This window comes from Bombina bombina, chromosome 5 (genome assembly GCF_027579735.1).
Source record: "Bombina bombina isolate aBomBom1 chromosome 5, aBomBom1.pri, whole genome shotgun sequence".
NCBI lineage: Eukaryota > Metazoa > Chordata > Amphibia > Anura > Bombinatoridae > Bombina > Bombina bombina.
The window spans coordinates 293,983,684-293,997,767 of record NC_069503.1 but is presented as its reverse complement, the minus strand read 5'-3'; the positions used below and the strand labels follow the sequence as shown (position 1 = coordinate 293,997,767).

Sequence of the window (14,084 nt, the reverse complement as noted above, 5' to 3'; positions counted from 1 at the left end):
GTGCGTGTATCTGTGCAAGTGAGAATGTGTGTGTGTGTATCTGCGCAAGTGAGAATGTGCGTGTGTATATCTGTGCAAGTGAGAATGTGCGTGTGTGTATCTGCGCAAGTGAGAATGTGCGTGTGTATATCTGTGCAAGTGAAAATGTGCATGTGTGTATCTGTGAAAGTGAGAAAGTGTGTGTGTGTATATCTGTGCAAGGGAGAATGTGCATGTGTATATGCGCAAGTGAGAATGTGCGTGTGTATATCTGTGCAAGTGAGAATGTGCGTGTGTATATCTGTGCAAGTGAGAAAGTGCATGTGTGCATCTGTGCAAGTGAGAAAGTGCATGTGTGCATCTGTGCAAGTGAGAATGTGCGTGTGTGTATCTGTGCAAGTGAGGATGTTCATGTGCATATCTGTGCAAGTGAGAATGTGCGTGTGTGTATCTGTGCAAGTGAGGATGTGCATGTGCGTATCTGTGCAAGTGAGGATGTTCATGTGCATATCTGTGCAAGTGAGGATGTGCATGTGCGTATCTGTGCAAGTGAGAAAGTGTGTGGATGTATCTGTGCAAGTGAGGATGTGCATGTGTGTATCTGTGCAAGTGAGAAAGTGCATGTGCGTATCTGTACAAGTGAGAGTGCATGTGTGTATCTGTGCAAGTGAGAAAGTGCATGTGCATATCTGTGCAAGTGAGAACGTGCAGCAAACACTTGGAACAAATAAAGGAGCTTTCAGCATGAAGTATTTTATACTTCATGAATGAAAGTCCCCTTTATTTGTTCCAAAGGTAAATCCTAGCAATTTACCATCACTTTAAAAACAATAGGCTAGATTACAAGTGACACATGTTAGCGCAAGTTGTGATAAGCAATTACCAGTCGAAAGGCTATTATGTGTATGTACGTATATATATATATATATATATATATATATATATATATTTATATATTGGGTTAGCGCAGGAGCAATAAGTGTTTGTTTTTTTAACAGCGCAGCCCACTGAAGTCTATAGGAGAAGTTAGCGCAGTCATGATATCCAAAGTCCTTAAGTTAGCCCGCACTGAACTTTTGCTTGTGTACTAACTTTTTACTTCAAACTTATAAAACGCGCTCTAACCCACTTGTATATAATTTTACATTGAGGGCAGTTAGCGCGCCACTTTAATCTGGACCAATATATGATATAAATACATAATGAAATTAGATACTGCAGTATACACATGACAAATATATTAAATATTTATTAGTTGCACAAATATTTATGCCATTTTTATGAAAGGCTTCATTTTAAAACAAAGCAAACAAGCTACAATAATACACAATAATTAAACAGACAAATGATTACTCTTCCACTTGACCGCATAATGAAATGTACTAGAAATACATTGACATCAGAAATGAGTACAAAGCATCACAATGCACTTTACAGATAATGATAAGCATTGTTACCTAGTACAAGTACAATGTACTTTTATATATTATGAGGCATAAACAAAGGAAGAATAAACTAGGTTAGCAAAAGTGGTAGGCTACACATCAAAAGCTTTAGCCATGCATTTATATAAATACCACAATTACTAAGCACGAGGCAATTTAATAACATAAAATTACACCAACATCATTAAAAATACAAATAAACCCACGCGTACCTTGGAACATGATTAATGTGCTAAACACACAAAAAAGGCAATAATAAAGTACAAGGTTCTCTTTTTATTTTGAAGAGGAATTTTTTTATAAAATGTCCTTTTTAGTAAAAAATAATAATAATTTAACACACTTAACCAAAATAGAAAGACTATTCTCATAACTAAACTGAGAATGTTTTTTTTTTTTTTTTTACTGTTTTGTTCCTTTACTAAAAAAAGATAATAAACTCAAGGAGTTGTCATAGTAATAATGATCACCAGGCAGTAAGTGCTAACCTCATTTTGTTGTCCCTCTGATATTAGGGTTGATGAAGCCATGTTTCACAGAAGTAATAAAAAATAAATGAATTAATAAATTAAAGGAATAAATGAGAGAACTGGGTGAGGGTAAAAATAAGACATTCTGTTTAATGTTATAAATAGACTGACCATATTGCCGCTTTAAAAAGGGACAAATATGAAAAATACATAAGTCAGGGTTCTCATAATGGAACATTATTATAAACCATTTCTTTAAACAGCCCTGACATATGTATTTTTCATATTTGTCCCTTTTTAAAGCGGCAATATGGTCAGCCTAGTTATAAAGAATGCTTATTGGTGCAACTTTTTATGGTATATGTATATGTGTGTGTGTATGTATATACTTTTTTTTTTTTGTTACACCGACAGATTTTGCATACATTGTAAAAATTTATTAAGCCATCCCTCTAGGGAATCAGATTTTTTTATAATTTTAAAATGTATCTCATAGTTTATTATGGTTTACATCTACGTATTTTCAGCAACATTTCAAGATGTAAAGGGACAAAAACTAATAAATATTATGTTCTGATTTTCTATAATTATTTGTTATTAAATAATTTTGTTATAAAATATTGAATGTTGATATTTTGGGAAGGAGAAAATGTGTTTAATGTGGGACCATAAAGTGTGTATGTTTGAAATGTTTATTTTATAACCACACCCATCCTGCTATTTACCATGTATGCCAAAGAAAATGACACAAAAAACATAAATTATGCTTACCTGATCATTTTATTTCTATCGAGGGGAAGAGTCCACAGCTTCATTCATTACTAGTGGGAATTAAATACCTTACCCACTCCCCTCATCCCCCAGTCATTCTGCCGAGGGAACAAGAAATAGTAGGAGAAATATTAGGGTATAAATGGTGCCAGAAGAGAATATAAAATTTAGGTCCGTCCATCGGAGCTACGGGTGGGGGCCGTGGACTCTCCTCCCCTTGATGGAAATAAAATTATCAGGTAAGCATAATTTATGTTTTCCATCTAAAGGGGAGGAGAGTCCACGCTCTAGAGGATACTGAATGAAACCGGGAGGGTAAAAGGTGGATCTTTAATCTGAGAGCACCACAGCCTGTAGAACCTTTCTCCCAAAAAACGCTTCCGCAGAAGCAAAAACATAAAATTTGTAAAACTTAGTGAAGGTATGCAAGGAGGACCAGGTAGCCGCCTTGCAAATCTGCTCCATAGAAGCCTCATTCTTGAAGGCCCAAGATGAAGCTACCGCTCTAGTGGAATGAGCCGTAATCCTTTGAGGAGGCTTATGACCCGCTGTCTAATAGGCCAAGCGGATCAGGCTCCTCGGCCAAAAAGACAAAGAAGTAGCAGAAGCCCTCTGACCCCTGCGCTTCCCTGAATACACAACAAAAATAGTTAGATCGTCTGAAATCCTTTGTGGCCTGAAGATAAAATTTTAAGGCACAAACCATGTCCAGATTATGAAGTAACCTCTCCTTAGGAGGAGAAGGATTAGGACATAAAGAAGGAACAACTATCTCCTGATTGATGTTGCAGTTAGACACCACCTTGGGGAGAAACCCCACACCAGTGCGAAGAACAGCCTTATCCACATGAAACACCAGATAAGGGGGCTCATATTGCAAGGCCACCAGCTCAGAAACTCTGCATGCCGATGCAATGGCCAACAGAAAGAGAACCCGTTCTGCCTGGGGTACTGGTACAATAACCCCTAGAGTGGAGAGATTCCGCACGCAACCCAGAAAGGCCTCTCTTTTTTCCGGCCTTGAAGACAGGTTTGACAGCAGGAATCTGCCCCTGGGCCGAGAGGACTTGAACCCTATCCTGTAACCCTGGGCGATTATCTCCAGAACCCAAAGGTCCTGAACGTCCTGCCACCAGGCGTCTAAGAACATTGACGATCTGCCCCCTACTCGGTCCACAGACCAGTCGGGGGCCGCCCCTTCATGCGGACTTAGTCTCGGCGGGCTTCTTGTGCTGCTTAGACTTGTTCCAAGCTTGAGCAGGCTTGCAGGCACCCTTGGATTGGTCCGCTTTCGCAGTGGGCTGAGCGCGTTGTCCTTATCCCAGCGAAAGAGACAAAAATTAGCACTCTTAGCCATCGCCTTCTTATCCTGGGGAAGCAAGGCAGCCTTGCCTCCTGTAACCGAGGATATGATAGAGTCCAGACCTGGACCAAACAGGATCTTGCCCTTGAAAGGCAAAGACAACAGCTTCGTCTTCGAGGTCATGTCTGCCGACCAAGATTTTAGCCACAGAGCTCTGCATGCTAGAACCGAAAAACCTGAAAACTTGGCATTCAGGTGGATAATCTGATCATATTAGCGTCACAAATGAAAGAATTGGCCACATTTAGGGCCTTAATCTTTTCCTGCACCTCTTCGAAGGAGGGTTCACCCTTAATCAGATAAAATAATGCATCGCACCAATATCACGCAGCTCCAGCAACCGCGGCTACCACCGCTGCCGGTTGAAAAACAAAGCCTGTTTGTTAAAACATCTTTCACAACATGTTTTCCAACTTCTTATCCAAAGGTTTCTTGAACTATCCTCTAAAGGAATCGTTGTGCGCTTAGCGAGGGTGGAGATGTCCCCATCTAACAACTCTAGCTGGGCCTCCGGGACAGGGAAAGCTTTTTAAATTGAGAAGACGGAGAAAAGGAAGAACCTTATCGCTCCCACTCATTCTTAATAATGTTCGCCATCTTGACAGGAACCTGGAAGGTCTGGGGAACTACCCTGTCCTCGTAAACCTTATCCAACTTAGGAATGGAGGGCTCCTCTGGTAGTTTGGGTTCCGGAACCTCTAAGGCAGCTAGCACTTGCTTTAACAAAAAACGCAAGTTGTCCATTTTAAACCGAAAACCGGGTTCTTCCACTGCCGGAGGTTTAGATGACGCGGACTCCATCTCCGAAAGGGCCTTATTCTGACGCGTCGGATTGGGCCTCGTCATCGTACCACCCTTCTGGGGCGTCCGACAGACACAACTCCTGGGTCAGGACGCTATGAAAAGCTCTACGCTTGAACTTAGCAGAACGCGGCAAAGCATGGATCACCTTAGTGACTGCTGTTTTAATCTGGTCCGCAAAGTCAGGCGGCCAAGCAACATGGTGTTTAACTTTATCAGCTTGCCGTCCGGAACGGAAGACGGAGGACTCCTCAACCTATCAGGACTGGGATCCTCCAGCACTGCCAAAACATGCCGCAGCAGGACACGAAGGCGTGCCAGTCTATAATGAAAAGAAAGATTTGCCTCTGTCGGGTCAACTGACGACCCCGACCCTGAGGGTTGGGCCCCTGAAGCCTCAGAGGACACTGCTTCCCTAGAGGGCTGATCTGACCAAGACAATCCCTTGCCTGACCAGCCCTGGTTAACAGAACACGGACAGTATGTCATCAACATCTCCCTCCCTGGCAGATGTATATGTGCCAATGCCATAGATATGGCCAGACGGAACCGTGCTGTAACCTCTGGAGAAAAAAGCCGCCTTCTGGAGAAGGGGTAACGGCAGTAGGGACACCTGCTTGCGTAGCCAAAGAAGGTTCTAGGGTACGTGCCTCATGGGATATGGGGTCCCCAGGGGTGGATGGCTCGGTGGACTCTAAATTCCCTGTTTCGGGAGAAAAGAGCATTCTAAAGCAGCATGCAGAACATAACTGATGGGCATGGATTACCCAGGCCATTTCATACTTTTCGCAAGAAGTAGAATCTTAATCAGAGACATCCGTCTCCAAAAAATCAGAATCCTCCATAACTTGGATAGAAATTATGGATAGAAAAAATAATAAAAAAAAAAAAATCTGGCACCTTACACCCCCAATGGCTGGGGCACTCACCACCTCCTATGACCCAGACAACTAGCTAAACAGACTCTCTTCGTCGCCATGCGGTCAGGAATACGGAAGAGGAGACTAGAAAATGTGACCACGCCTAGTCACAAGGAACACCGTGCAGGCCAGAGAAAAGTACGCCAAGGCCCCAAGGGCTGTGCAGCCTGACAAAACAAGGCTGATATGTTCTGATAAAGCCACAAGCCCAACCTTCATCCATTCTCTCACTGAGAGACTGAAAGAATTACTTAAAACTCCAGTCCCATTCCGAAGAGTACTACCCTCCATAAGAGACTATCTTTAATCTTTCAACACTTCTCTGCCAACCTCCTGTGACAAAAGGCAAAGAATGACTGGGAGATGAGGGTAGTGGGGGAGGTATTTAAGCCTTTGGCTGGGGTGTCTTTGCCTCCTCCTGGTAGCCAGGTTCTGAACTCCCAAAAGTAATGAATGCAGCTGTGGACTCTCCCCATTTAAGAAGAAAATTAGCTTCAAATAGTGCTGATATTTTCTGTACGTAATAAAGCAATTCATATACAAAAAGCTTTATAGTTAATGTGCTAAAATATTCACACCTATGTTTTTACATGCAAAAATAATAGATGTTCTTCTTACCTGAAGTTGAAGGATTATTCTCTTTGCGGTCATATTTTTCATGCCACTCAATTGTTCGAAAATAACTAAGCATTACTTCCCAGAGTGCCTTGCACAGATCAGTAAGGCATGGAATATAGCTGTCTGATGTTATGTGCTATAGGAAAACAAAAATTCATTTCAGGAATACAAATATGCAGGTAAGATACAGGGCACTTTGAAATCAGTAATTTTGAGATACAAATTTGTGTTCACTGGTAGCTTGCAGCATAAACAGACGGGGTACATGATTTATAATAGCCAATGTTTTAAATGCCCAGCTCAGCCTTCAGTCCATTATTTATTTTAGGCCTATAAGATCAGCCCAGAAAGTAACCGTTTACCTCATAATACTATCCTGGTGTAATGGAAAGGTAGTGATACCTTACAGTAGACTGACATATGATATCCCAAGACCTAATCTTGCACAATAACAGATTTTTAAACAGTATTTTTAGGGTACAAATTACAATAAAAAAACATAAATTATGCTTACCTGATAATTTCCTTTTCTTCCGTGGGAAAGAGTCCAAAGCCACATTCATTACTTATGGGAAATAAGAACCTGGCCACCAGGAGGAGGCAAAGACCCACCAGCCCAAAGCCTTAAATACTCCTCCCACTTCCCCTATCCCCCAGTCATTCAGCCGAGGAACAAGGAACAGTGGAAGAAGCATCAGGGTGAAAAGGTGCCAGGAGATGAAACAACAACGCCTCAAAAATGGGTGGGGGCTGTGAACTCTTTCCCACAGAAAAAAAGGGAAATGAAAACCCAAGCCAAAGAGGACACAGAATGCCAAGACGGGAGGGTAAGAGGTGGACTATTGAAGGCACCCACCGAAAAAAACATATTCCCAGAAAACACAGATCAGGATCGCGAAGGGAACATCCCTTACCACAGTCAAGACCCACACCCAGTCCACAATAGACTGAGGATGACTCACAAGCTAGGAAGAGCTTCTGCAGCCGAAGAACGATCGAGAAAAAACGACTATGCTAAAGGTGTGAGAGAGGAAACACAGCCGCTACCCGAAGGAACACAAAACATCATGCTCCTTCTCAACCCAAACAATGTAGACCAACACAACACCGCTAGAGGCTTCAGAGCAGCCGAAACTCATCCGAGAACCAATCTTCGACAACCGAAGAATCCCTAAGGATCCCACTCCCCCAGAGGGAGCAAGAAACTCCTCTTTAAAAAAGCTTTGCCAGGGTTCAATCCCCAACTTTCTGATTCATGAGCAGTGGAGCTTACCACTAAGCCACATATCCCTTGGTTACCACCCAAAGGGAGGGAGAAAAAACAACCAGGCACGCATTGAAGAAAAAGCGACCAGATCCCAGGGATAAGTCCCACAAACCGGAGAACACGTAATCCCAAAGAGCAAGTCCACAAGGCAACAAACGTATGTAAACTAGATGGAAACGAACCTTGATCTTAAGGACCATAAGATGGCTAGAGCTAAGTCGAGCATCTAAGCTGACAGAATGGATCCTCCAAAAAACCCCACTAAGGACCAACTACCCTTCTTTTTAGGGGAACCGGAATCCCCCTTATGAAAGGACCGAGAGGACGTGTCCCCAAGACACCTAAACCATCTACCGATGAGTGTACAGGCACCAAACGCCCCAAAGGGCAGAGTGGCGGCAGACTCAACCCCCCACCCATCAAGGGAATCTACCACAGGCCATAGGAGAAAGTCAAGATAGACCATCCAGAGCCCAACACAAAAAAATAAGCTCTATGAGAGACAGTCTCTCAAGCCCCCACAACACCAGCAGCAAAGCAAACTAACGGGCAACCACCAAGGTCCGCAAATGTCGGACAAAAAAGAAGGAAAAGGGCAAACAGTCTATAGTCAAAAATTAGACCTAATGAGGACAATAGGGCAAATAAAAAACCTAAGAAAAGAAGGTCCAGAAGCCTGTCCCGGGTACCTTATCCGCCAACAATTCCATACTCCCCAAGGAGAATAATGGAAACCAGCCTGACCCAACCCCTAACACCCAAGGGGATAACAGGGACTTAAAAGGACAGTCAAGTCAAAAAAAAACTTTCATGTTTGAAATAGGGCATGTAATTTTAAACAACTTTCCAATTTACTTTTATCACCAATGTTGTTTTGTTCTCTTGGTATTCTTAGTTGAAAACTAAACCTAGGAGGTTCATATGCTAATTTCATAGACCTTGAAGGCCGCCTCTAATCTAAATGCATTTTGATAGTTTTTCACTACTAGTTCACGGTTAGAAGTAACACTTGCTATACGACCTGAACCAAGGCGAAGAAGGTAAATTGACAGTCCACGCAATGAAGGAGAGGAACGCTGACCGGAGCGTGGAGAGACCTCCGTGAAGTAGAGCGGCTGGGACACAGGCAGAAATGTGGCTGTAGCTGATGACGTCAGGAGCAGTGCGATCCTTGACGAGACAGGCAAAAACTAAATGAACCGCAGGCTTGAGATGGCGGTCATAGTAGTTACTCTTGAGAGAGCAGGTCCGGTCAGCATGGAGATCTTAGTAACAAAAAGCAAAAGGATTCTTCAATGGTAAGTGGCTAGCAAAGAGTAGAGAGCTACTAAGGCTATCTTCTTTAATAATCCAGCGTTGAGTACCGGTAGGTGCAGCCTTTTATATGGAGGATGAGAAATGACTTAAAGGTACAGATGGGTAATGAGAGTTTCGACATGGAAAAATCCTGACAGACGGACTGAACCCTAGACTCCCCTTCCAGACCTACAATGAGACCCGGGATCAGAAGAAGGGGTCAGATTTCAGTAGTCAGGACCCGGGGCCACAGGCCCCAAACCTGCTTAACAAACTGGCAGACATCAAATGCTCCCAGAAGAGGAGGTAGTAGCAACTAGCCAACTCAGCAGGACCAGACCTATACTAGCCACCCAAAGGCACCTAGTCTCTAGGAGAAGCACCAAGGGCAGCTCAAAAGGGCCAGAACCGCACACAGCAGCAAGGACCGCACTCCTCAGGCCGGGGATGCGATGGGGCACGCTGGGATCCAACCGGCCCATGTCACTGGAGCAGACTAACACGGCCGGCCTAAGCGCTCCTTAAATCCAGACCCGAAGGCCGCGAGGAAAAGTGTAGTTTATAAAAAAAAACAAAAAAAAAAACAAGTGAACCAGTAGGTCCCACCGGAAAAGCCAGGCGTCACTAACAATTAACAGTGCACACACCAAATCCGGATGAAAACCCAGGAACGACTTCCTTGGAAGAACTAAAACCAAGCAATCCCAGAATTCCCGTAGGAAAAGAACATAAAGTGAATAAATCAAACTCAGATAAAATAAACAAGGGCACTCGAAGGCATCCGCCCAGAAGAAACTATGTCTCCGCAGGACCTGCCAAAAAGAGGCCGGAACCATCAGAAAAAAAGGCTGGGAAAGCTCAAAGTAGACCGACCGGAGATAAGATTATCCCCATTAATCTATACCGAAGAACCGTGCAAGAACTGAGAAGTCCCCGGACGATAAAGTAAAGGATCCCCCAATAGATCAAAAAGACATCGTAGTAGGACACGCAGCCGCACAATCCTATAATGAAAAGAACAACAAGGGGCACAATCACCCGAGGGGGGGGGCACTATAGTGCCATTCATGGTCTGAACACCCGGGATAGGCAGGCAGGCACATAACTGCAAGGAAACCTCGGGGTCTTGCAGACAAATTAGAGCCAAAAAAAATATTAAGACGAAAATGTCCCACCATCTCCGGGGGAAACACTCCAACCTGAGCGAAGGAGACAGCAAAGTCAGGGGCACCTGCGAAAACAAAAGGAGCGTGCAATTGGGAAGGCGTCTCCTGAGGAACAGAGCTCCCTGAGGCCGATGGCTCAGCAGACCCAAGGTACCCCGAGGGACCTGGAAAACCATGCATGCACAAGAGACAAGAGTTGTAGACTTATGACAACGGGGCCAAATGACAATCCTCGTCCGAGGACGACTCATAATCTGATAAGACAATAGTCCCGGCATCAGAATCTTCCATGGCTAGGACTAATATAAACGCACAATTTTGGAAAAAATCGACTGGCACCTGACGCACAATGGCTGGGGCACTCACCACCTCCTATGACTAGACCTCAGCGGAGCAGACTCTTTCATCCGTCGCCACTCGGTCAAGAATGCGGAAGGGGAAGAAACACCGCCCAAGTGTAAACACGCACAGTCAGCGGAAGCTCCGCGAAATCCAAAAAGCGCGCCACCGAAAGGCGGCAAAACTAGGCCCAATAAAAGGATAAGCAAGTCTAAACCAACGGCCAAATACTCATAACCAGAAGGTTTTTAGACCTAGGCTGCGCAATCACAAGTCCAGAAAATGCCACTATGCCCCGCATAGAGTAACGCTTCATGTCTCAGCCTCAGAGCCCGTACACACATACCCAATGCAGGTTGAGTCACATCAGAAACATGATGAGACCCCTTCCCCCGTTCACTAATCCACCCTAAGGAGGAAATATCCCTTGATTCCAAGATCTGTACTAAAGGTGCCTCAGCGAGGCCCATACTATACTGTCATAATAAATCACATTACAGACAATGTAATAAAAACAGAATTTATGCTTACCTGATAAATTACTTTCTCTTGTGGTGTATCCAGTCCACGGATTCATCCTTTACTTGTGGGACATTCTCCTTCCCAACAGGAAGTGGCAAAGAGAGAGCTGTCCATATAGCTCCCCCTCTAGCTCCACCCCCCAGTCATTCGACCGGAGGTTAGGAAGAAAAAGGAGAAACCATAGGGTGCAGTGGTGACTGTAGTTTAAACAAAAAGATTTACCTGACTTAATAGCCAGGGCGGGCCGTGGACTGGATACACCACAAGAGAAAGTAATTTATCAGGTAAGCATAAATTCTGTTTTCTCTTGTAAGGTGTATCCAGTCCACGGATTCATCCTTTACTTGTGGGATACCAATACCAAAGCTTTAGGACACGGATGAAGGGAGGGAACAAGACAGGTACCTTAAACTGAAGGCACCACTGCTTATAAAACCTTTCTCCCAAAAATAGCCTCCGAAGAAGCAAAAGTATTGAATTTGTAAAATTTAGAAAAACATAATTTATGTAAGAACTTACCTGATAAATTCATTTCTTTCATATTAGCAAGAGTCCATGAGCTAGTGACGTATGGGATATACATTCCTACCAGGAGGGGCAAAGTTTCCCAAACCTCAAAATGCCTATAAATACACCCCTCACCACACCCACAATTCAGTTTAACGAATAGCCAAGAAGTGGGGTGATAAAAAAGTGCGAAAGCATATAAAATAAGGAATTGGAATAATTGTGCTTTATACAAAATCATAACCACCACAAAAAAAGGGCGGGCCTCATGGACTCTTGCTAATATGAAAGAAATGAATTTATCAGGTAAGTTCTTACATAAATTATGTTTTCTTTCATGTAATTAGCAAGAGTCCATGAGCTAGTGACGTATGGGATAATGATTACCCAAGATGTGGATCTTTCCACACAAGAGTCACTAGAGAGGGAGGGATAAAATAAAGACAGCCAATTCCTGCTGAAAATAATCCACACCCAAAATAAAGTTTAACGAAAAACATAAGCAGAAGATTCAAACTGAAACCGCTGCCTGAAGTACTTTTCTACCAAAAACTGCTTCAGAAGAAGAAAATACATCAAAATGGTAGAATTTAGTAAAAGTATGCAAAGAGGACCAAGTTGCTGCTTTGCAAATCTGATCAACCGAAGCTTCATTCCTAAATGCCCAGGAAGTAGAAACTGACCTAGTAGAATGAGCTGTAATTCTCTGAGGCGGAGTTTTACCCGACTCAACATAGGCAAGATGAATTAAAGATTTCAACCAAGATGCCAAAGAAATGGCAGAAGCTTTCTGGCCTTTTCTAGAACCGGAAAAGATAACAAATAGACTAGAAGTCTTTCTGAAAGATTTAGTAGCTACAACATAATATTTCAAAGCTCTAACAACATCCAAAGAATGCAACGATTTCTCCTTAGAATTCTTAGGATTAGGACATAATGAAGGAACCACAATTTCTCTACTAATGTTGTTGGAATTCACAACTTTAGGTAAAAATTCAAAAGAAGTTCGCAACACCGCCTTATCCTGATGAAAAATCAGAAAAGGAGACTCACAAGAAAGAGCAGATAATTCAGAAACTCTTCTGGCAGAAGAGATGGCCAAAAGGAACAAAACTTTCCAAGAAAGTAATTTAATGTCCAATGAATGCATAGGTTCAAACGGAGGAGCTTGAAGAGCCCCCAGAACCAAATTCAAACTCCAAGGAGGAGAAATTGACTTAATGACAGGTTTTATACGAACCAAAGCTTGTACAAAACAATGAATATCAGGAAGAATAGCAATCTTTCTGTGAAAAAGAACAGAAAGAGCAGAGATTTGTCCTTTCAAGGAACTTGCGGACAAACCTTTATCTAAACCATCCTGAAGAAACTGTAAAATTCTCGGAATTCTAAAAAAAAATGCCAAGAAAAATGATGAGAAATACACCAAGAAATATAAGTCTTCCAGACTCTATAATATATCTCTCTAGATACAGATTTACGAGCCTGTAACATAGTATTAATCACAGCGTCAGAGAAACCTCTTTGACGAAGAATCAAGCGTTCAATCTCCATACCTTTAAATTTAAGGATTTCAGATCCTGATGGAAAAAAGGACCTTGTGACAGAAGGTTTGGTCTTAACGGAAGAGTCCACGGTTGGCAAGAGGCCATCCGGACAAGATCCGCATACCAAAACCTGTGAGGCCATGCCGGAGCTACCAGCAGAACAAACGAGCATTCCTTCAGAATCTTGGAGATTACTCTTGGAAGAAGAACTAGAGGCGGAAAGATATAGGCAGGATGATACTTCCAAGGAAGTGATAATGCATCCACTGCCTCCGCCTGAGGATCCCGGGATCTGGACAGATACCTGGGAAGTTTCTTGTTTAGATGGGACGCCATCAAATCTATTTCTGGAAGTTCCCACATTTGAACGATCTGAAGAAACACCTCTGGGTGAAGAGACCATTCGCCCGGATGCAACGTTTGGCGACTGAGATAATCCGCTTCCCAATTGTCTACACCTGGGATATGAACCGCAGAGATTAGACAGGAGCTGGATTCCGCCCAAACCAAAATTCGAGATACTTCTTTCATAGCCAGAGGACTGTGAGTTCCTCCTTGATGATTGATGTATGCCACAGTTGTGACATTGTCTGTCTGAAAACAAATGAACGATTCTCTCTTCAGAAGAGGCCAAAACTGAAGAGCTCTGAAAATTGCACGGAGTTCCAAAATATTGATCGGTAATCTCACCTCCTGAGATTCCCAAACTCCTTGTGCCGTCAGAGATCCCCACACAGCTCCCCAACCTGTGAGACTTGCATCTGTTGAAATTACAGTCCAGGTCGGAAGCACAAAAGAAGCCCCCTGAATTAAACGATGGTGATCTGTCCACCACGTTAGAGAGTGTCGAACAATCGGTTTTAAAGATATTAATTGAGATATCTTTGTGTAATCCTTGCACCATTGATTCAGCATACAAAGCTGAAGAGGTCGCATGTGAAAACGAGCAAAGGGGATCGCGTCCGGTGCAGCAGTCATAAGACCTAGAATTTCCATGCATAAGGCTACCGAAGGGAATGATTGTGACTGAAGGTTTCGACAAGCTGCCATCAGTTTTAGACGCCTCTTGTCTG

General features: G+C 43.1%; 1 protein-coding gene across 1 annotated transcript in view; it reads right to left on the bottom strand.

Annotated features, from left to right (window-relative positions):
* Positions 1–14,084, bottom strand: part of VPS50 (VPS50 subunit of EARP/GARPII complex) — a 994,344-nt gene that overhangs the window by 472,526 nt on the left and 507,734 nt on the right. Inside the window, exon 13 of the mRNA XM_053714049.1 lies at positions 6,368–6,503. Coding sequence (XP_053570024.1) covers positions 6,368–6,503 — 136 coding nt within the window. The remainder of the gene's footprint in view (positions 1–6,367; positions 6,504–14,084) is intronic.